The sequence below is a fragment of the Armigeres subalbatus genome, chromosome 2, assembly GCF_024139115.2.
Source record: "Armigeres subalbatus isolate Guangzhou_Male chromosome 2, GZ_Asu_2, whole genome shotgun sequence".
NCBI classification, from domain to species: domain Eukaryota; kingdom Metazoa; phylum Arthropoda; class Insecta; order Diptera; family Culicidae; genus Armigeres; species Armigeres subalbatus.
In genome coordinates, this window is record NC_085140.1 from 63138145 (window position 1) to 63160022 (window position 21878).

General features: G+C 44.6%; 1 protein-coding gene across 2 annotated transcripts in view; it reads left to right on the top strand.

The window, feature by feature from the left end:
* Nucleotides 1-21878, top strand: part of LOC134208745 (activated Cdc42 kinase-like) — a 161939-nt gene that overhangs the window by 126127 nt on the left and 13934 nt on the right. For both annotated transcript variants that reach the window (XM_062684637.1, XM_062684636.1), the window contains exon 8: nt 9185-10687. In XM_062684637.1, coding sequence (XP_062540621.1) covers nt 9185-10687 — 1503 coding nt within the window. The remainder of the gene's footprint in view (nt 1-9184; nt 10688-21878) is intronic.

The window sequence follows — 21878 nt, forward strand, 5'->3', positions numbered from 1 at the left end:
AAGGGCCATTACTCCTATCGGATCATCGGGCCGAAAATGTATTTGGTATGTTTGGTTTGTCATTTGACATATTACTCGTTCAGCAAATGACAATTTCGGACGTGAAAATTCCCAATAAATATACTTAGAAATGCCTTTTTTGGAAATTCCGAAAAAAAATCCTTGGAAATTCCAAGTAAATCGCTAAAATATGGTCAATGTCAAAACCTAATCGAAATTAATCACAAATTTCACATGACTTGTAGAGCTTATCAAAAGGGTTAATAACGGAATGTTTTGGGCACAGTTCAATGTCATCAACAGATAGTGGTCAGAATCGAAGCTACTGCCCCGATAGGGGGCCTTTCAAAAATTACGTAACGCTGAAGGGGGATGGAGGGGGTCAAGCGTTACGATACAAAAAAATTAAATCTTCCATACTAAAAGTGTTACGAGGGGGAAGCTGAGGGTCCAAATTCACCAAATTTTGCGTTACGTAATTTTAGAAAGAACCCTAGGTACTGAAGTCGATAATGTTATGGAGAAGTGCATTCCATCGGTCAGAACGTGGTTGTTATTCTATCTGCAGTGATGAAGCCTACCGATACGGTAGGCTGTGTTGAAAGTAGGTGCTGCGAATGGACATATTTTTAAAGATGGAAAATTCAATTTGTCATAGGCTGTTTACATTCGTCAGTCGCTAAGCGCTGAACTTTCCAATATAGTCGGTCTAAATGCGTCGGTAGAATGCGTCCTAATCATCATCAGTGTTTCAATCAATTAAATGTCTCAGAGGTGAACCAGCCAAGAGTTGAAATCCTCTTTAATAAAGAAGAAAAAAAATTAAATGTCACAAACGAGGTTGACACTGCGTCTGGAATCCAAACACTTGATTTCGAGCTATCAGGCGTTATACGTATAAGCCTAATCAGTTTCTCCGAAAAACCAAGAAACAGAAAAACCAAGACACAGTTCATTTATTTTCATTGCTTTGAAATCAATGAACAGATGCTGAGTTTGCAAGTTGTACTCCCAGAATTTAACAAGGAAGATTAGCAGGCTAAACCCTTGCGAAAACCTGCCTAGTATTCGCAGACGAAGCGCTCCTCAGGCGGTATTGGTTTGTGAAACTAAATATGCGACCGAATTTTGTATGCCAAGGCAAGAAAGGTGACCCCTCTGCAATTGGATCTCGTCCTTTCCTGCTGCTTTACTATTTTTCAGCTCGTTTGAAACCTTACTCACCGCAACCAGTGTTGGTGGTTCCAAAGCTCGACTGTCGTCAAATATGTCCAATGTTAATACACTTTCGTTTTTACCGTTCAACATAATTTTGAAGAGCTCCATTCATTTGACCGACGCCATAGTCTTGTCTGTCAGCAAATTGCTTTCTTGGTCATTACACTGGCGCAGTCTTGTGCCGCGTACCATTGACAATCGTGTAAAACCTCCGCATGTTGTTTCTCTCTATATTCTCCTGAAGCTCTCTCTAAGAGAGTCTCTCTTTATGCTGCCTTTTCTCTCATTAATAGATTCGTTGCTCTTTTGCCTTTGCTATATGTACTGTACCATTCTCTATTGTATTGGGAACCAGCTACTAGCATCCGGCTCCTGGCAGCATTTTGCTCGTCCATCACTCGCTGACACTCCATATTAAACAACCATTTTGTTGGCGTCGCTGTGCAGTAGTCTCCGTATCATGGATATTTTCTTACAAACTGTTGACGTCGCCAGATCCGTTAGCACTCCTATCCGGTTGGCAGTTCCAGGCGGTACTGTTCAGCATCCGCTTCAACTGCCAAGCGTTGGATACGTTGGATATAGAAACCAATTGTTCTGTTATTTCGAGAAACCGTGACACTGGATAGTCACTTCCGAATGTTAGCAACTGCAAGGTAATAATCCGAGTCCATGTCCGGGCCGCTATAGTACCTTGCATCTAAAACGTCCAAAAAAAACGCCGTCCGTCGACCAGCACGAGGTCTATCGGTGAGCAAGTGTTGCCACTCGGATGTTGCCGCGTGTGTTTGTGGATATTCTTACGTGTGAAATGTTGGCCAAGGAGGAAAAAAGGTTATCGGAGTGGAGAAGTATTTAATCAAACACGTGTGGATTGAACGAGAACAACTAACAGAATGAAAAGAGGTTTATTGAACGGAAGTAAAGAGAAATTAACAATAACATGGGTTTTCTGCATCGATGATGTTGTCTTCGCCCGAGGGGCTCAACACTCCTCCTCAACTTCAGTCGATTTAACACCGATAGCCATCCGAAGTTCGCCTAGCTTCACCGCTGCCAGCGGCTTCGTCAAAATATCTGCTTCCATACGTTCTGTCGGGCAGTATCGGATAGACACCACACCATTCACAGCAAGATCTCGGACGAAGCAATATTTCGTATCAATATGCTTCGATTTGCGCGATGAACGATCCGTGGCAGTTAAAGCAATACAGCTCTGGTTATCCTCTTGAACTGTAACAGCGTAGCGTATGCTAGAGGAACACCAATATCAATCATCAACTTTCGTAACCATTGGAGCTCTTGTAGACAATCTGCTAAGGCGATATACTCCGCCTCGGTGCTTGACAACGATACGCTCGTTTGCTTCCGGCAGCACCATTCGATGAGTCCGCCTCCGAATTTGAACAAAAAACCAGTATTGGATTTTCGATCCGCCACTTCGCCTGCCCAGTCAGCGTCTACGAAACATTCCAATTTTAACTCGTTTTCTGCTCCCAGATGCAACTCGTGATTGATCGTCCCTTTCAAATATCGAAGCACCTTTTTGGCTTCAATCCAGTCCGTTTTCGTTGGCACTGATACACGACGTCCGAGGATGGAAGTAGCTACCGAAATATCAGGACGGCTATTGATTGCAACATACAACAACGCACCTATTAGGCTTTGGTATTGTTCTCTGTCGTCAAGCCTATCACTCTCCTCCTGCAGCTGTTGTAAGTAGCCACTCGCCATTGGTACTCGTGAAGTGTTAGCATTCTGCATTCCGAATCGCACAAGTAGTTTTGAGATGTACGATTTTTGATTGAGTACATACGCCCCAGCTTGTTTACGCACTTGGATCCCGAGAAAACATGACAGATCTCCTAGCTCGGTAATCTTGAAATTACGCAGCAGTACCTCAATCAGCGCTTGATATTCCTGGTCCGTATTGCAGGCGATGATTAGATCATCCACATACAGTAGAACGTACACATAGCGACCGTTGGACTGCTTTATGTAGAGACATGGGTCCGCCTTCGACTGTTGAAATCCGACTTCTTTCAAAACAGCATCTATTTTCTGATTCCAAATTCTTGCCGCCTGTTTCAAACCGTACAGGCTTCGTTTCAGACGACACACTGCTTCTGGATCATCGCTCTCGTAGCCAGGAGGTTGTCTGATGAAGATCTCCTCCTGTAGTTCGCCATAGAGATATGCTGTTTTTATGTCGACGTGCTTCGTCAACATCTTCTGACTGCTAGCTACTGTTAAAATCGTGCGGAAGGTGGTTTGTCTCACCACCGGCGCGAAGACTTGATCGTACTCGCTTCCAAATTTTTGACAAAACCCTTGAGCTACGAGCCTGGCTTTAAAGCGAATGACATTCCCATCAGCATTTTCTTTACGTTTAAATACCCATCTTGAGCCAATGGCTCGACGACCGGCAGGTAACTTGACAATGTCCCAAGTATCGTTTTCTTGTAGCGAAGCTATTTCTTCTGCCATTGCCGCTTTCCACTTGTCGCTCTCAGGACTAGCCATCGCTTCAGCGTAATTGCTGGGTTCACTAACAACCGCTGCGGCCAAACCAATCGTTTCTCGAAATCTTTCCGGTGGTACTCCAATGTTCCTTCTAGCAGACCGCCTCAGTTCATGACCTTCCAGATTCTCCTGAAGTAGTTCATTCTCTAAACCCAAGAGACAACTATCACCATCGGCCGAACCATCATTGCATCCGAAAAATTCTTCTTCAGAATCGACACTTCGGTTGCGATCATCCTCCGGTGGACCAATAGGAACAACGTTTTCAGACGTACCTCCGAGGCGTACTAAAATTTCGTTATCTGCCTCCTGTTCGACTGCCTGTGGTTCTTCACAGCTGATCCCTGTAGGTTTGGCTTGATCGAATTCCGCAAACCGTACATCCCGACTTACCACAATTTTTCCTGTACGCGTGTCCAGTAGTCTGTATGCTTTATTTTCCGAAGAGTAACCAACAAACGTAAACTTTTCAGCTTTAACTTCAAACTTCTTGCGTTTTTGAGGCGGTATCCACACATAGGCAGCACACCCAAAGATTTTCATTCCCTTCAGATTGGGCTTTCTACCAAACCAAAATTCAAAAGGAGTCTTTTCAACTACACTTGACGGCAATCTGTTCTGAATATAGGCAGCAGTGTTCACCGCCTCCGCCCAAAATCGCTTGGGCAACCCTGCATCTAGCAACATGCACAGTCCCATCTCGTTCAGCGTTCTATTTTTACGCTCTGCCACCCCATTCTGTTGAGGGGCATACCCGGCGGTGTATTCCGGCTTTATTCCCTCCTCAGCGTAAAATTTACGAATACTTTTACTGGTGTACTCACCTCCTCTGTCCGAACGAATGGCTTTTGGCTTCTTACCCAGCTGGTTTTGCGTGAATTTGACGTATTCTCGTATTTTACTTTCAACCTCAGACTTTTCTCGAAGAAAGTACACCATTGTGTACCTGCTATGATCGTCTATCATAGTCATATAGTACCTACAGCCGCCCGGAGTCGTCGTCATCGGACCGCAAACGTCGCTGTGTACTATATCAAGTACGCTCTTGGAATTTTTCTCAGCTACCTGTGGAAATGACGGCCGAGCCATCTTCGCCTTGATGCAGCACTCACAGGTCATCCTGATTCCGCATTCATTAACGCACATGCCAGATACCAAGCTTTTGCACGCTGCTTCTTTGAGAGCATCTGGACTCCTGTGGCCGAGCCGACGGTGCCATGTATGTTGACATTCTTCAGTATGTCGTTTGTCACCCACGAACAGCGAACACTCTCTGGCCACATTTAACCGATATAGGCTACCGATTTTGCTAGCAACCGCGACGACTTTCTGTTCGTATAACAATCGGCACTTCTGACCGTCGAATTCAGCACGAACGCCTTTGTTCGAGAGTTTTGCTACCGAAATTAGATTGCTTTCGAGCTCCGGAGCAAAAATGACATCCGTCAATGTCACCGAAACGTTTTCACCGCGATCATTCACACACTGTAGGGTACAGTCCCCGATGCCTTTTGTACGAAGCATTTTACCATCCGCCGCCGAAATTGCGGGACGCGCACTTTTATCCAACCGAACAAACAATTTTTCGTTATTGGCCAAGTGTGACGTTGCACCCGAATCGATTAGCCACACACTTGCATCGAAATCACCAGATCGTACCATAAACGTATACGATTCTTGGCCGTCTTCGCGCACTGTTTTTACTTTTTCTTTTGCCTTCTTCTTTTCACTTTTATCTTCACTACTCTTCGTTGCCAAAAACGCCCGGCAGTTGCGCTTGCGATGGCCCTGCTTCCCGCAGAAGTAACATGACACATCCACTGATTTTTGCTGCTGTCGTCTGACCCCAATTTTTAGAGCTTGTTCTTCTACATCGCACTTTTGTTTTCGTTGCTTTTCTGCCTCGTCGATAAGCTTCACCTTGACCATTTCCAGTGTCAACTCATCTTCATCCCGCGCCTCCAATGCTGTTGTCAAGGGATTGAACGCGTCCGGCAGACCACGCAAAATCAATGCTACCTTCAGACATTCGGTCATATCGAACCCCGAATTCTCCAGACGAGCGTACTGCTTCTCGATGCCAGCTAAATAACTTTCCATATTATCACCAACCTTGTAATTTTGGTTGGTGATTTGCTTCAGCAGCGTTACTTTCTGCCCCAGAGACGTTTTATTATGATGCTGCTGAAGAGCATCCCACGTCTGCTTTGCGGTTGTCTTTCCACGAATGAGATTGTACTGACTCTCGTCCACCAACAACTGAATGGTGGCAAGCGTCTTCTCGTCTCCCTCCGACCATTCGTCCGTCACTGGATTCGGTGCAACTCCCGGATCTACATACTTCCACAAACGCTCTCGCCGGAGCAGTGCCGTAACGGAAAAAGACCAAGCCGGGTAGTTAGAGTTATTCAACTTGATAACTCTTGCCCACTCCATCGCGAAAAAACACTACCGTTTTATCACTCACGAATTTCGTGGAAAAACAATCCGATTTTCACTTAAACGAACGTAAAAAAAAATGGCTAGGCCCATAACCTGTTGGCCAAGGAGGAAAAAAGGTTATCGGAGTGGAGAAGTATTTAATCAAACACGTGTGGATTGAACGAGAACAACTAACAGAATGAAAAGAGGTTTATTGAACGGAAGTAAAGAGAAATTAACAATAACATGGGTTTTCTGCATCGATGATGTTGTCTTCGCCCGAGGGGCTCAACATGAAATAGTCAATGCTGATTGCCATCCCTCTAGTAGAAGCAAAAGTCACAAGTCGCAGACCATTATCGTTGGTTGCGAATAGTTACCACGCTTATGCCGACGTTCTTCAGCTCACGAGCCAGGAGCCTAACACATGCGGGTACATTCAAAGTTCTCACGTTCCCAGATTCGACATTCCAATCGCTGCGCGTAGTTGCAGGGTTGCGCTACCTACATCGATGCTGACACGATGCAGCACCATTTTGCGTCCTTCCCTGGCACGCCCCTGTCGTGGCGCTGTCGTGAGCCGCTTCTAAACATGGAAACAGATGCTCGATAAGATTTGCACCTCCGGTAAGGGAGCAAACCGGCACCCCCAAGGCCACCCCAACTCCCTCCTATATTCCTTGGCAGTATACGACCATAGCTCCTTGGCAGTATACGACCATAGTTCCTTGGCAGTATACGACCATAGCTCTAACCGGGGTTGGTTATCCGATCCTCCCGAAAGTTGCTCGTACCCCGGCCGGATAGAGGATAAGGGCCGCGAAATAGGGTCTATCTACTCATTCAGATACGCAAAGCCCCAAATGAACGCATTACCAAGAATCAGTTAGGTAAGGCAATATACAGATTGTTTTGGTTCAGCAGATAAAATGAAACTGTTCAACTGTTATGTTCCACGTGGATTACAATTCAGCAAATGAAATAATACGAAACAGAACACAAAATCGGCATCCAGGTATTAGTTACTGATACAGCTACTAGAAATTTAAATTAACAAATTGTTTTCAAATTATCGGGTGGTCAACGGATTTTTTTCAAATAAATTTGTATTATTGAACAAACCTAACCTCAAAGTGTACATACATAATAGTTTTGAAATTGTTCGAAGAAATAATCAGGTTGACAAACAGATACAAAAGAACTTAATCGTTATCTACAAATATGCACTGAAATAAAACCGGTGAAAAAACTGAAATTTTAACACTCACATAGATGCGTATTTATTGCATAATTTTGGATTGGTTTGATCTAAAAATGAAGAACAAAACAGAAAGGAAATCATCAAAACTGCTGCAGGGTCATTATCATGAACTATACTTATTGTAGAACTCTATTGAAGCAAACACTACACTGAATTAAAATACAGTCAAACTTATCCGCTAGAAATCCCTCAGAACCTTTCTAAAACAGAAACATTAAGAAACAGTTATCCCTTGTTCTGATCCGCGTTGCGTCAATATCTCGTGATCGTCAATATATTTACAGCAGGAGATCATAACGGTTGGCCTTATCGAGAGGTAAAAATTTCGAATTTCGAAACGAGATATCGACAGAAGAAAAACACCGAACAGTAATATAATTTAAAAATGGGAAAAACACTATACAAACTAGACAGTTTTTTTAGTTCTGCTACAATCAAAGTGAGATTCATAAATCAATCAGAAAAACACGAGCGCACAAAGGCGTACAAAGCTAAACGCAAAACTAGATCTCTTTTAGGACGCAAAATAACAAAGCTCACATACATCGCAACAAGTATCTATTCGCAATTCACGATATTAAGGGTATTAACTCTGACTGTCTTGTGGAAACAGAAATCAATAACCTATATTTTACTGTGAAGCAATGTAGTCCTTAGCAATTGTTCGTTGCTACACTATTCAGTGCTATTGATCAAATCAAACAGTGTCAGTGCTTTGTACACCATGGAATCAAATAAATGCTAGTCTAGCTTCCACTGCTTATATTTGGAGCATAGTACATCAACGTAGATTTTTTTCACAGCAGAAATGGAAAATGCATGTTCTTATGACGTTCACATTGATAATTACGTACTCTTCCATGACATTTTATTTTGTGGGATCGCAGATGTAGAAAACGCAACGACGGTTGTTCGTAACGTAAAAAAACGGATTCTTCCTCTTAAAACACACTGAAAAATAATCATTATTACTACACTTTGAAGTTTCGAATCGAAACCAAAACTTTGCGCACCGCGAAACAGAGAATTACAAACCGACAATTCAGGAATTTGTTTCAAATGCCGTAGAATGCAACAGAAAAAAAACAAGATGAACTAAAACAGTTAGATTGGAAAACTGACTAAAAGTGATATTTAAACTTATAAAAACTCGACAAGCAAGGTTCGAACGGTAAAACACTATATTACATATGATTACTATTGTAACTATCGATCAAAACAAAATTACGATTGTATTGAATTATGATGAAAAAATTACAAGTTATTAAAAGATAAACATTTCTTTTCGATTGTTACCAGAGCCAGAGAATTTTCCTACACAGAGTTTGTAGGCAAACAAATTCACACATAAAACCAAAACGTTTCCTAGCCTCATTTTGCAAAGGAAACCCTTTTTTGAAATGATGTTAGAATTATTCATTCATTTTTTAGCTTCTTATTATTACGCTTTTCACTAATCCGTCGCTTACTAACCAATACTAATTCCACAGAAAAAAAGGAAACAGTAGCTTTCGGTTCTCCTTAAACTTCGTTTAGATTTAAGTTCTATTTTATTTTGATTTTCATATTAATCTTACGTTCACACTTTGATTTCGACTTAATCCTCGCTCTCCTCGGCCTCTAACCTGAAAATGAACAAACACACAAAACACTGAACCCTTGCTGCTGAACGCGCTTTGTTTTGGTTCCCTGTCCTCCTGTCCTATGGTCCTGCTCCTATCCCACATTTCCTGCCCCGGGAAAATTGTCTTGACCTTACAGAGTACCATCACCGAAGAGCATCGCCAGGCCTACAATAGCTTAGTGGAAAATCCTCATGGCGGGGGAACCTTTCCACCAGACCTAAAGTGCTTCACCGCCTCTACCTTGCCCCGATCGCGATTCAACACTGGCAGCTCATTTTCCTCCGCCACGGGAAGCTTCCGCTTCAAGGAGATCGATCTTACGATCCCGCCCTCGCATCCTGCACCGAAATCTCCGGGGCCATGCAGCTCAGACAGCAACCAAGGAGACGAATCCAACCCGTTGCGCATGCTACGTAGTAAGAATTTCCCCGTGATTCGACCACGCCTCAAAATACAAACTCAAAACAGCGTTGATGAACATCTCGTATCGCTTGATGACAAAGACGGGCCCTGCGAAAGTCCCAGCTATCTAACGAACCCAGAATACACCTACAACAATGCAGCAACCGGCGGTGGAGACGTCGAGCAGCCAACAACTCCTTCCGCCGCTAATCCTATTCCTCTACCGCCTCGCGATCGCAACAAAGTCATCGCTGCCAATGCAAAACGCCACGTCCGAAAGCATCCATTGATCATCCCCGCTTCAGGTTTACAGCGAACTCTGAGCAAAGTCACCCAAGTTACTCCAGTGGAAGAGAAAACCGACGTATTTACTGTCCCTACTGACGATTCCGTCAATCTCGATTCCAACAACGTACTGTTGAAATCATCTTCCGATTCTTCCAAACTTAACGAAATCGGACATTCTTACGTAAATAATAACAACATGATGCATCAAAAATCTTACGCGAAAGACTTTGTTGAGAACAATTTCTCAAACATTAAACCCCTGACAACTCTTCCGGCTACAATCCCGGCCACAAGTACGATCCTCACCAGGCGCCGTAACGAACGCGATGCGGCCAATCGACAGTCTCTTCCTCGCGATCCAACCTACGAAAACCTAGACATCTACCAGACCCATCAGTTCAACAACAGCTTCAACGTCGACACTGCATCCCTACACTGCGAATCCATCCTGGAGAACGATTCGGATAAGGTTGGCGACCTGTCGTCACCTACGTCGTCGATCGACGTGGTAGACAGCTTCACAAGTGCCTTGTATGATATCGAAAACAAGAAAACTACCAAACTAGTCGACGACGTGCTGCGCAATGTCGACACAATGGTCGACACAAAAACAGTGGACAAAAAGGAGTTGCTACGATCACCGCCACCACCGGTGGGGCCGGCACCCACTCTCAACGCGGCCATGGTAGAATCGTTCAGCAACAGTCTATCGCGGCCGGCACCGCCACCTCCCCCGCTAACAGCTACGTCGTCAACGGTTGCTCCGGCCGTAGACGAAATCGACGGTATGCCAACGTCACCGGCGTCCGTTTCGGAAGGCGATCTGAAGAAATCTCTCAGCTACGTCAGCTGCGAGGATCTGCTGGAATTTGCCGAGAAACCCAAGGGCCGAGCCCGCGGACTGGAGTCGGACGAAGTGCGGATCATGTCCAAGGTGCTCGGAAAGAATGTAAGTACTAGTTTTTTATATATGTATTTTCATGTAAAGTATTTGTCGAATAGGTATAAGTAATCATTCGAAATCAGATCTTATAAAAGTTTTTCAAGCATCTCACATTTGTTATAACCATATTTACTTCGTCGCCACAGCGATACATATGGAGGCCCCACCAATTGTGTACAGTCAGATCCCCTTTATTTAACACCTTCACAAGGCGAGGAGAAACCAGAACTGTGCAATAAAAATCCTATTCGACTAAATGCTGATGTCATATTAGAAATTCGGAGACAGTACTCGTCGATAGAAAATCCTTCCGCACGCGATGGCATATGAGCAAGTCAAACCACCTTCCTTTTGCCAGTGAAGATATATCAGCTTCCACACTGATATTCTTCCCTCCCCCTTCAAACGGGAGCTTGGCAGAAGGAAGGTCGTGTGATATGTGCCATCATAAATATTGCCCTCCACTCGCTTTCAAATCGACTTCTATAAAAACATTCTTCATGCCTGCCGTATCCTAACGGAACTATAAATTCTATACTTTCGCCTCTAATTCTACCATGAACATGTACGTCCAAGTTTGGAAGATGATATTAGCATTTCCATATCAAACTTTAGTGAATTCAAACTTTAGTGAAATAATTAATTCATTCCATTTCATTCGGTCAGTATTTTACACTTTCAGTCCCTCGCGCTCTTACTGAATTGCGCGATGTGGAATAGGGCAGTGCTGCCATCACTCCTTCTCATCGCGCAGAGATCGTAGACCAATCCTCTTGCGAAGGTGCTCCAGCTTCACCCTATTCAGTAGATCCGCCAAGATATCCGCCGATTGGCAATAAGTCACATTTATGTCGTGTTTCTCTGCCAATTCTTTCACAAAATGATTTTTGATATCCACTTGTTTGGAACGCTTCAGCCCTGCATTCTGGTTCAACATTTTGATGCAACATTGGCTGTCTTCGAAGATCTGCCGGGGGTTCTGTACAAAATCTCCGAATTCCTTCAATAGTATTTTAAACCGATTCCGGCATTTTTCAGCCAATGAGATGTACTCCGCCTCGGTCGATGAAAGTGCCACGCATTCTTGCTTTTTAGCACACCACGAAATCGTGTCACCACCCAAACGGAACAGGTAGCCCGAATTCGATTTATGGTCCTTCACATTTCTGGCCCTGTCCGCGTTCGCATACCCTTGAAGTTCTCCTTCGTTGGTACCCAATTCCATCTTCAATTCGCTTTTCGCTCTAAGGTAACGCAGCACTATCTTTGCCTCCATCCAGTCCGCATTCGTTGGCTTGCTTACCTGTCTTCCAAGAATTGACGTGCTTATGACAATATCTGGCCGGGTATTGACGGATAAATACAGTAAACCACCGACGAGGCTCTGAAATTTTTCGTTGTTCGGCAGACTCTCCGACTCCTCCTTCCGCTTTAAATATCCGACATCCATGGAAATCCGCCATCCTTTGGCTTCCGTCAGTCAAAACAGTCCAACCAACTTGTCGATGTAGCATTTTTGGTCCAAGCAGCCACTCTCAAACCCAAAAATGTTTCACCTCACCAAGCGTTGTTATCTGGATTTCTCCTGCTAAAACCTTCACAACTCCATCGTACTCATTCCGCTTTCTGCCTGTTTGAAACCAAGGTTCCAACCACTGGCTGATTGCTTCAATCTGTAAATGCTTTGGCGCAACCAACTCGCCGTGGAGATATGCCATTTTTACGCCAACGTGTCTAACCTGCATTCGATCAGGTTCGGCTATGGTCAACAGCGTCACCTACTTCGCTACAGGAGCGAACACCTAGTCGTAATCCAAGCCGTGCCGTTGATTGAAACCTTACGCCACAGTTCCTGTCTTATACCGTGTAAGATTACCTGCTCATCCTGTTTCTTTTTGTAGATCCAGCGGCATCCGATCATCTTCTTCCCTGGCAGCAAAGTCTTTCTGCTGCCTAGACTTCCACTCGTCGTTCATGGCAGCCTTCCAATGACCACTCTATGGACCACTCACTGTCTCTTGATAGCTCCGAGGTTCTTCTTGCTGACATTGATCCAATCTGCTATCAGCCATTGAACGTTCAGGTGGAACTCGTTGACCTTCCAGAACGGCGAGGTGTATCTGCGAATTGCTCTTCCTGAACTCGAGCCGGCTCCTCCTGGATCGAAATATTATCGTCACCCTGTCATGGCAGATCACTTCCACTGGCATCTTCATTATTATTTATTTATTCAGACTAAGGCCGAAGTGGCCTGTGCGGTATATAAGAGTCTTCTCCATTCGGCTCGGTCCATGGCTAAACGTCGCCAACCACGCAGTCTACGGAGGGTCCGCAAGTCATCTCCCACCTGATCGATCCACCTTGCCCGCTGTGCCTTCTTGTGCCCGTCGGATCGTTGTCGAGGACCATTTTCAATGGGTTACTGTCCGACATTCTGGCTACGTGCCAGGCCCACCGCAGTCTTTCGATTTTCGCGGTGTGAACGATGGATGGTTCTCCCAGCAGCTCATGCAACTCGTGGTTCATTCGCCTCCTCCACGTACCGTCCGCCATCTGCACCCCACCATAGATGGTACGCAGCACTTTCCTTTCGAAAACTCCAAGTGCGCGTTGGTCCTCCACGAGTCCAAAGTACGTACGATTTCCAACCACTATGCGTCTCCGAATTTCTCTGCTGGTATCATTTTCGGCAGTCACTAGTGAGCCCAAATACACAAATTCTTCTACCACCTCGATTTCGTCACCACCGATGCAATCTCGCGGTGGGTGGCTCACATTGTCTTCTCTTGAACCTCTTCCTATCATGTACTTCGTCTTCGACGTGTTGATGACTAGTCCGATCCGCTTGGCTTCCCTCTTCAGTCTGAAGTAGGCTTCCTCCATCTTCTCAAAGTTACGTGCCATAATATCTATGTCGTCGGCGAAGCCAAATAGCTGGACGGACTTATTGAATACTGGCATCTTCATACATATTCTGGTTACCTGAATCGTCAAATCCGTGTTTCAGCTGATCCTCATCGAAACCTCGGAAACCTTCTTCATCTTCACCGTCGTCTATGGATTCCGTGTCGGACGCATCCAACTCCTCCTGCTCCTCGGTGCTATTTGGATCGCTGGTGCCTGCGGCAACTCGATCACATCATCATCAATCGCATTCGGAACCTTATCTCCCAACTCCAAGAACGAGCATCTCGACTGAAAACGATTTTGTTTGTCAAGAAAACGCCACGCTTTATGCTGCTGGGAGTTTTTTTATTGTCTTTATGAGGGAGACTTTCAGCCCGAGGTTGGCTTGTCTCTGGTGCTGCTGGGAGTATCCACCGAACTGCAACTGCAGCTTTGATCGCTTCTTCTTCGAGATGAACGCGTACGCCTCCGAACCGAACGTCTGGATCATACTCATGTCCGGCTTAGTCCCGTACCAAATCTCAAAGGGTGTCTCCTGCACCGGCTTCGTTGGCAATATGTTCTGCAGATAGTTGGCTGTATTCACCGCCTCAGCCCAGTACCGGTAATGCAATCCAGATTCGATGATCATACACCGCGCCATCTCCACCAGAGAACGATTCTTGCGCTCCGCAACTCCGTTCTACTGTGGCGTGTATGCTGTCGTAAACTGCTGCTGAATACCCTCCTGCTTCAAAAACTTGACCAACTCTGCGCTGTTGTACTCTCCTCCTTGATCCGACCTGATGACCTTCGGTGGCCTACCAAACTGCGTCTTCATCCAGCGCACGAAATCACGGATAGCATCCACCGTGTCGGACTTCCGTTCCAGCATGTACAGAGTGGTATAGCGGCTGTAGTTGTCGATCAATGACAAACAATACCAACGAACTACATGTGTGGCCGTATTCATTGGCCCACACAAGTCGCTGTGGATCAAATCTAACACCGCCTTTGACTTCCGCATCACTTTCTTAGGAAATGGCCGCCGTACCATCTTTCCTTGAAAGCAGGTTTCACAATAATGGTTAACAGAGCAGTTCTAGTTCCAGAATAGCATGAACATCGCATTTCCATAGCTTCCTGTGTCACTCGTGGATGCAGCCTTTTGTGTGACACCCGCTTGTAACCGCATTCACCCGCTCAACCATTTGGAGATGATTAATGAATCATTGCAAACTGGGCACGTGCCACAAGTTTGGAAGGAATCTCTTGTGATTCCTATACAAAAAGTTGCTGGAACGACTAAAGCCGAAGAGTTTCGTCCCATCAACATGTTGCACACATTAGAGAAAATTTTAGAACTAGTTGTTAAAGATTAACTTATTTGAATACCAATAGCTTGCTGATACCGGAACAATCGGGATATCGAGAAGGTCATTCTTGTGAAACCGCATTGAATTTGGTATTGGCAAAATGGAAAGAACAAATGGAGCGTAAAGATACGATTGTTGCTGTGTTTTTGGATCTGAAACGCGCTTTTCTCGGCCCTTGTTGTTGAAAACAATCAAGCGCTTTGGAATTTCGGGTTCTGCATACAAATGGTTTGAAAGCTATTTGGCTGACAGAACTCAACGGACTGCCTTTAATGATTTTGTTTCGAGTCCCGTGGAGAACACTCTCGGCGTGCCACAGGGAAGTGTATTAGGGCCCATTTTATTTATTATGTACATCAATGACATGCGGCGAGTTTTACGATTTTGTGACATAAATATTTTTCTGATGATACCGTTATATTCATTGCAGCTAAGAATTTAGATGACGCCGTCCGACACTTGAATGAAGATTTACGTTCTCTAAGTAGATGGTTGAAATACAAACAGTTGAAATTAAATATTAGTAAAACCAAGTTCATGGTAATTTCACGGAATCGATTAAATGCAGACGTCTCTGTTGTAATGGATGATGATACGATTGATCGCGTGCGGGAAATTAAATATCTTGGCGTGATTATTGATGACAAGCTAAAATTTGGTACCCATATTGACAATGTCATCAAGAAAATTGCCAAGAAGTACGGAATATTATGCCGATTGAAAAAAGATTTAAAGATTGCTAGTAAAATATATTTGTATAAATCAATCATCTCCCCTCATCTCAACTTTTGCCCTTCCATCCTTTTTCTGGCTAGTGAAACACAAATATCGAGATTACAGCGTTTGCAAAATAAAATAATGCGTTTGATTTTGAGATGCAATAGGTTCACTTCCTCAACATTTTTGTTGGACGCCTTGCTGTGGCTGTCAGTGAAGCAAAGAATTGTATATTTAACTATGGTGTTCATTTTTAAAGTAATTAATGGTTTGCTGCCTCGATATTTGTGTGATCGAATTGAAAGAGGAAGTGACATACATAGGTATAATACAAGACACGCGGATGAAGTAAGAACGCCTTTCTTTTTACATGATGCTTCACAAAATTCATTGTTTTTCAAGGGTATAAATGTATTCAATTCGATGCCTACACAGATCTAACGTGCAGCAACACTATCACAGTTTAAGTGACAATGTACTACACACGTCAAAGGTGCTTTTGAATGGCTGCTCGACAAGTTTTTATAATTGACTAACTTTAAATCTTGACGAAGTTGTGACCAACGGATGTTTAGGTGTAATCTGAATTATTTCTTATTTATTGAGGCATTAATTGACTACAACGATCGCCTCGATGATGATGATGGATTTTATATTGTTGACGTAATTTTAAATTGAATCTTTTTTTGTGTAGTCTACAAAAGTTTGAGCCTCGCGCGCGCAATACAGATATAAGTTGTTTATAATTTATTCCAATCATTGACATTTTTGAGCTGTTTGCGTGATGGATGAAAGTGAATTTTGAATGACTAGTAATGAGTGGAACTAGATGATTGGCCTTGGCTACCTGGTAGATTGTCTTTGTACGCGATAGAAGACGAACTTTTGATATCGACGGAGAGGTATCACAAGTTTAGGCGTTTTGTTGTCGAAAATCAAAATAAATGCTGAAAGATACTTCCGAGATGTAGAACGCGGTTTTGTTGATAAGACGTAAAGCGGTTCCTGGCGAAGCTTTTGAAATCTGTGCGAGAGGTATCACAAGTTTTGCATTTCGGTGTTTGCTAAGTGATGAATCAAAACTGCAGTTCATTTTTTTTAAATTTAGTTTTTTGCTGTATAGCGATGGACAGTATTAGAATTTATATCTGTAAAATAATCGGATCGTTTTTTTTTATTGGCAAATCTGATTAAATTGATCTTAATTAATTATCTAAAAGATAACTCGTCTAGCTCAAACCTTTGTAGGGGTATGTGGCGGGACCATCATCATCATCATAAAGGCCTTTGAACAACGGCGCAGCAGCCGCAACTCTCTCTCCGTTCGCAGCTGTGCAGCCGTTGTCAAAAATAAATCGAGCACCCTTCTGCTTCACCCTTCACCCTTCAAAAATAAATCGAGCCTGCCGACCGACACGATTCACATCAAGCTCAGGAACAATTAGCACTTCACTGAGCGAAATCTGTCTTTCGTCATTAGCTCCCCCGAGACACCAAATCACTCATGATCCGACGCCTTTCACTACCGCCGTTTGCCGTTTCTGCTCGCGGTTCACATTCTTACATACTTATCAACTTATGGGTCCTGTACACCTCCGGTGGTGCAAAGGGCCAACATGAAAGATCTCCATCCTAAGCGACGTTCAGCTATCGCTTTCCTGTTGCCAGGTTAGATTTCGGTCAACTTCTTTTATTTCTTTTTTCACATAAGGACACGAAAAACTTCCGATTGGCACACATGTTCGAGCTCGCTCCCAAATCTAGAATCCAGTCATTCACCGCACACGCACTGGCCATAAACGCAAATGAGTCCGATTCCGATGCCGCGAGCTTGGCCTTCGCTTGCTTTTTCGACACTTTGCCCGCTCCCACTCGAACTACCGGCACTCTCTTCCTTCTTCTGCCTCAGCCACAGATTGCAATTTCTCTTCTTATGGTCGGGCTTCTCGCAATGATAACAAACAACATTTTTCTTCTTATCGTCCGCTTTCAAAACAACCGAATCTGCCACCGATGATTCCCGTCGCTTGTGCACTTCGTCCACAAGCAGCAGCGTCAGCTCATCATCATCTCAGTTCTCCAGCGTCGTCGTCAAGGCATCGAACGAACTAGGCAAACTTCGAAACACTAGTAGTTTTGTCCCAGCGTCAGCCAGCTTTTCAAACAAATCCTCGAATTCCAACAAGTGTTCCTCGATGTTGTCCCCATCGTGATACTGCATGTCGCAAATTCGTTTGAGCAAATGCACTTTGGTCGTGAGCGTCTTCTTCTGGTGCTGCTTTTCCAAATTGTCCCACACTTCCTTCGCGGATGTCGTATTCCGGATGTGCCCGTGTTTAATTCGGGTCATTAACAAACCGATCGCCGCGCGCGCTTTCTTGTCCCCTTTGTCCCAGGTAGCCAGTTCTGCCGCGTTCGCACCGTTAACAGCCCGTAAATTTCGCGATACCGATCTTCTCCATTTTGTTGAATTCAAAAAATGTCCAAAACAATTCAACAACTGCACTCGATACAACGCGTTCAAACGTGTTCACTTTGCACTAACACAAAATGGCTAACTTCACAGGCCCATAACCTGTTGGGGGGGGGGGGAATAGTAGAGAGGCAGTAAAACACGTCTGGTGTCAGCAAGCTGCAATCTTTGCCTGTAAGGCTCTGTCTCATTTGGAGAATTAAACTGAAATTAAACTTAAAAGTGACATTTCAATAATTATCAAATAACCCTGCTCGCAGAGCAAGATTACTTTTGACAGATATCGAATCATTTTGCATCGATGTCTTATTGGAATTGCTGGGTAGCACCAGCCATTTTTATGACTGGGTTATGTGCTAATTTTCGAACTGTCACTTTTAAGTTTAATTCTCCAAATGAGACAGAGCCTAAGTTTCTTGAACGGTTTGTTAGGTTGTAAACCTAACCTCAGGTTGCCTCAGTGTAGAAAATAGAAACTGTATGGAATGCTTACAGTTCTAGTTCATTCATTCATTTATTTAGTCTACTTCTAAACAGATAACACTGACACTGAGACATTTGGTGCGGTGGCGAATTTTTTTTACTGCAGTTTCTTCTGGAGCCCGTAGTAGGCCCGACTTCCACAGATGATGCGCCTTCCTATTTCACGACTAACATTGTTATCAGCCTCTAGCATGGGTCCGAGGTAGACGAATTCCTCGACCACCTCGAAGGTATCCCCGTCTATCGTAACACTGCTTCCCAGGCGGGCCCTGTCGCGCTCGGTTCCGCCCACAAGCATGTACTTTGTCTTTGACGCATTCACCATCAGTCCAACTTTTGTTGCTTCACGTTTCAGGCGGGTGTACAGTTCTGCCACCTTTGCAAATGTTCGGCCGACAATGTCCATGTCATCCGCGAAGCAAATAAATTGACTGGATCTGTTGAAAATCGTACCCCGGCTGTTACATCCGGCTCTCCGCATGACACCTTCTAGCGCAATGTTGAACAACAGGCACGAAAGTCCATCACCTTGTCTTAGTCCCCGGCGCGATTCGAACGAACTGGAGTGTTCGCCCGAAATCTTCACACAGTTTTGCACACCATCCACCGTTGCTTTGATCAGTCTGGTAAGCTTCCCAGGGAAGCTGTTCTCGTCCATATTTTTCCATAGCTCTACGCGGTCTATACTGTCGTATGCCGCCTTGAAATCAACGAACAGATGGTGCGTTGGGACCTGGTATTCACGGCATTTTTTGAAGGATTTACCGTACAGTAAAGATCTGGTCCGTTGTCGAGCGGCCATCAACGAAGCCGGCTTGATAACTTCCCACGAACTCGTTCACTAATGGTGACAGACGACGGAAGATGATCTGGGATATCACTTTGTATTCGGCATTGAGGATGATGATCGCTCGAAAGTTCTCACACTCCAGTTTGTCGCCTTTCTTGTAGATGGGGCATTCCTCCGGTAGCTGTTCGGTTTCCCAGATTCTGACTATCAGTTTGTGCAGGCAAGTGGCCAGCTTTTCCGGGGCCATCTTGATGAGCTCAGCTCCGATACCATCGTCCGCTGAACTGACGTAGTCATCTCCTCCGCTGCCTTGACTTTCACTGCCTGTACTCTCAGCGCCATTCAGATGTTCTTCGTAGTGCTGCTTCCACCTTTCGATCACCACACGTTCGTCCGTCAAGATGCTCCCATCCTTATCCCGGCACATTTCGGCTCGCGGCACGAAGCCTTTGCGGGATGCGTTGAGCTTCTGATAGAACTTGCGTGTATCTTGAGAACGGCACAGCTGTTCCATCTCCTCGCACTCCGCTTCTTCCAGGCGGCGTTTCATCTCCTGTAAAAGGCGGGTTTGCTGTCTCCGCTTCCGTCTATAACGTTCCACGTTCTGCCGGGTACCTTGCTGCAATGCGACCACCCACGCTGCGTCCTTCCCCTCCAGAATCTGTCTGCACTTTTCGTCGAACCAATCGTTCCGTCGACTTCGACCCATATACCCGACGTTGTTCTCCGCTGCGTCGTTAATGGCTGCTTTGACTGTATTCCAGCAGTCCTCAAGAGGGGCCCCATCGAGCTCACCCTTTTCCGGCAACGCTGCCTCGAGATGCTGCGCGTATGCAGTGGCGACATCAAGTTGCTTCAGTCGCTCTAGGTCGTACCGCGGCGGTCGTCGGTACCGAACATTGTTGATGACGGATAGCTTTGGGCGCAGTTTAACCATCACCAGATAGTGGTCAGAGTCGATGTTAGCACCACGATATGTCCTGACGTCGATAATGTCGGAGAAGTGCCGTCCATCAATCAGAACGTGGTCGATTTGTGATTCTGTCTGCAGTGGCGATCTCCAGGTGTACCGATACGGGAGGCTGTGTTGGAAGTAGGTGCTGCGAATGGCCATATTCTTGGAGGCGGCGAAATGAATTAGTCGTAGGCCGTTAGTGAGCATAGGCCAGCTAGTGAGCGCTGAACTTTCCAATGGTCGGTCTAAACTCCTCCTCTTGGCCAACCTGGGCGTTCAAATCTCCTATGATGATTTTGACGTCGTGGCTTGGGCAGCTGCCGTACTCACGTTCCAGACGCGCGTAGAATGCGTCCTTATCATCATCAGTGCTTCCGGAGTGTGGGCTATGGACGTTGATTATACTGAAGTTGAGGAACCGGCCTTTGATCCTCAACCTGCACATTCTTTCATTGATCGGCCACCACCCGATCCCGCGCCTTTGCATATCGCCCATCACTATGAAAGCTGTTCCCAGCTCGTGTATGTTGCCGCAGCTCTGGTAGATGGTATGATTACCTCTAAACGTTCGCGCCATTGATCCCTTCCAACAAACCTCCTGCAGCGCTACGATGCCGAATCCACGGCCCTTGAGCACATCGGCAAGTATGCGTGTGCTCCCGATGAAGTTGAGAGATTTGCAGTTAACTAACAACCCATCATAATAGGAGATCGTCAGTTGCATTCTAGCAAAAATTCTGCTTGAGGCCCTTCCTAAATACTTTAACAACAGCCACTACACCTGATGGTATAATTGCAATATTTCCATTATCAGGCGACAGGTGGTGTTGCTGTGTGTTTGTATCAATGTAATTTTGCATATACACTAGTGACATCTGCTGTTCGATATCGTAAGCTTTCAATGTTCCTTCCACACACACGAGGTGGAGAACAGTCTTGGAAAAATTGAAAGTATACAGCTAGAATTTAGTATGGAGGTACAATGAAATCTCTTTTATTGTTTAGAACTGTAAAATAAGTCGTGGGAACAAAAAATCTAAAAATTATTTGTTGCTTTTTGACCTAGGTTTCATATTGATGCGATGCGTAGTTAATGAGAACGGATGATTTGTCCATACAAGGAAATTTATTTTACTTTAAATGTTGTGGCGCCATCTCGTTCAAACAGCACCTTTGTCTTTGCCTTATTGTTACTGCTTCAAATGCTTAAAAAGCTTTAAATAAAATTTATTCGAGACAAATTAAATTGATCAGTGGTCCATAACTGCGACCACAACAAAATTTTCCCACATTATGGAACAGTTTAGTTCACATTTGCGATATGAACGAATTTGTGGCTAATATTTGCATTAAAACGGCATCGTTTACATTCGCCGCCATCTTAGACACGAAGTGTTCCATAATGAGGTTATTTGCAATCGATTGGATGTTCAGTAAATTTGTTCTAATCAAACCTATTTTAATCTGGATATCACACAGCTGACCGAAAGCTTAGATCCTAACGTTGGTTTTCATGT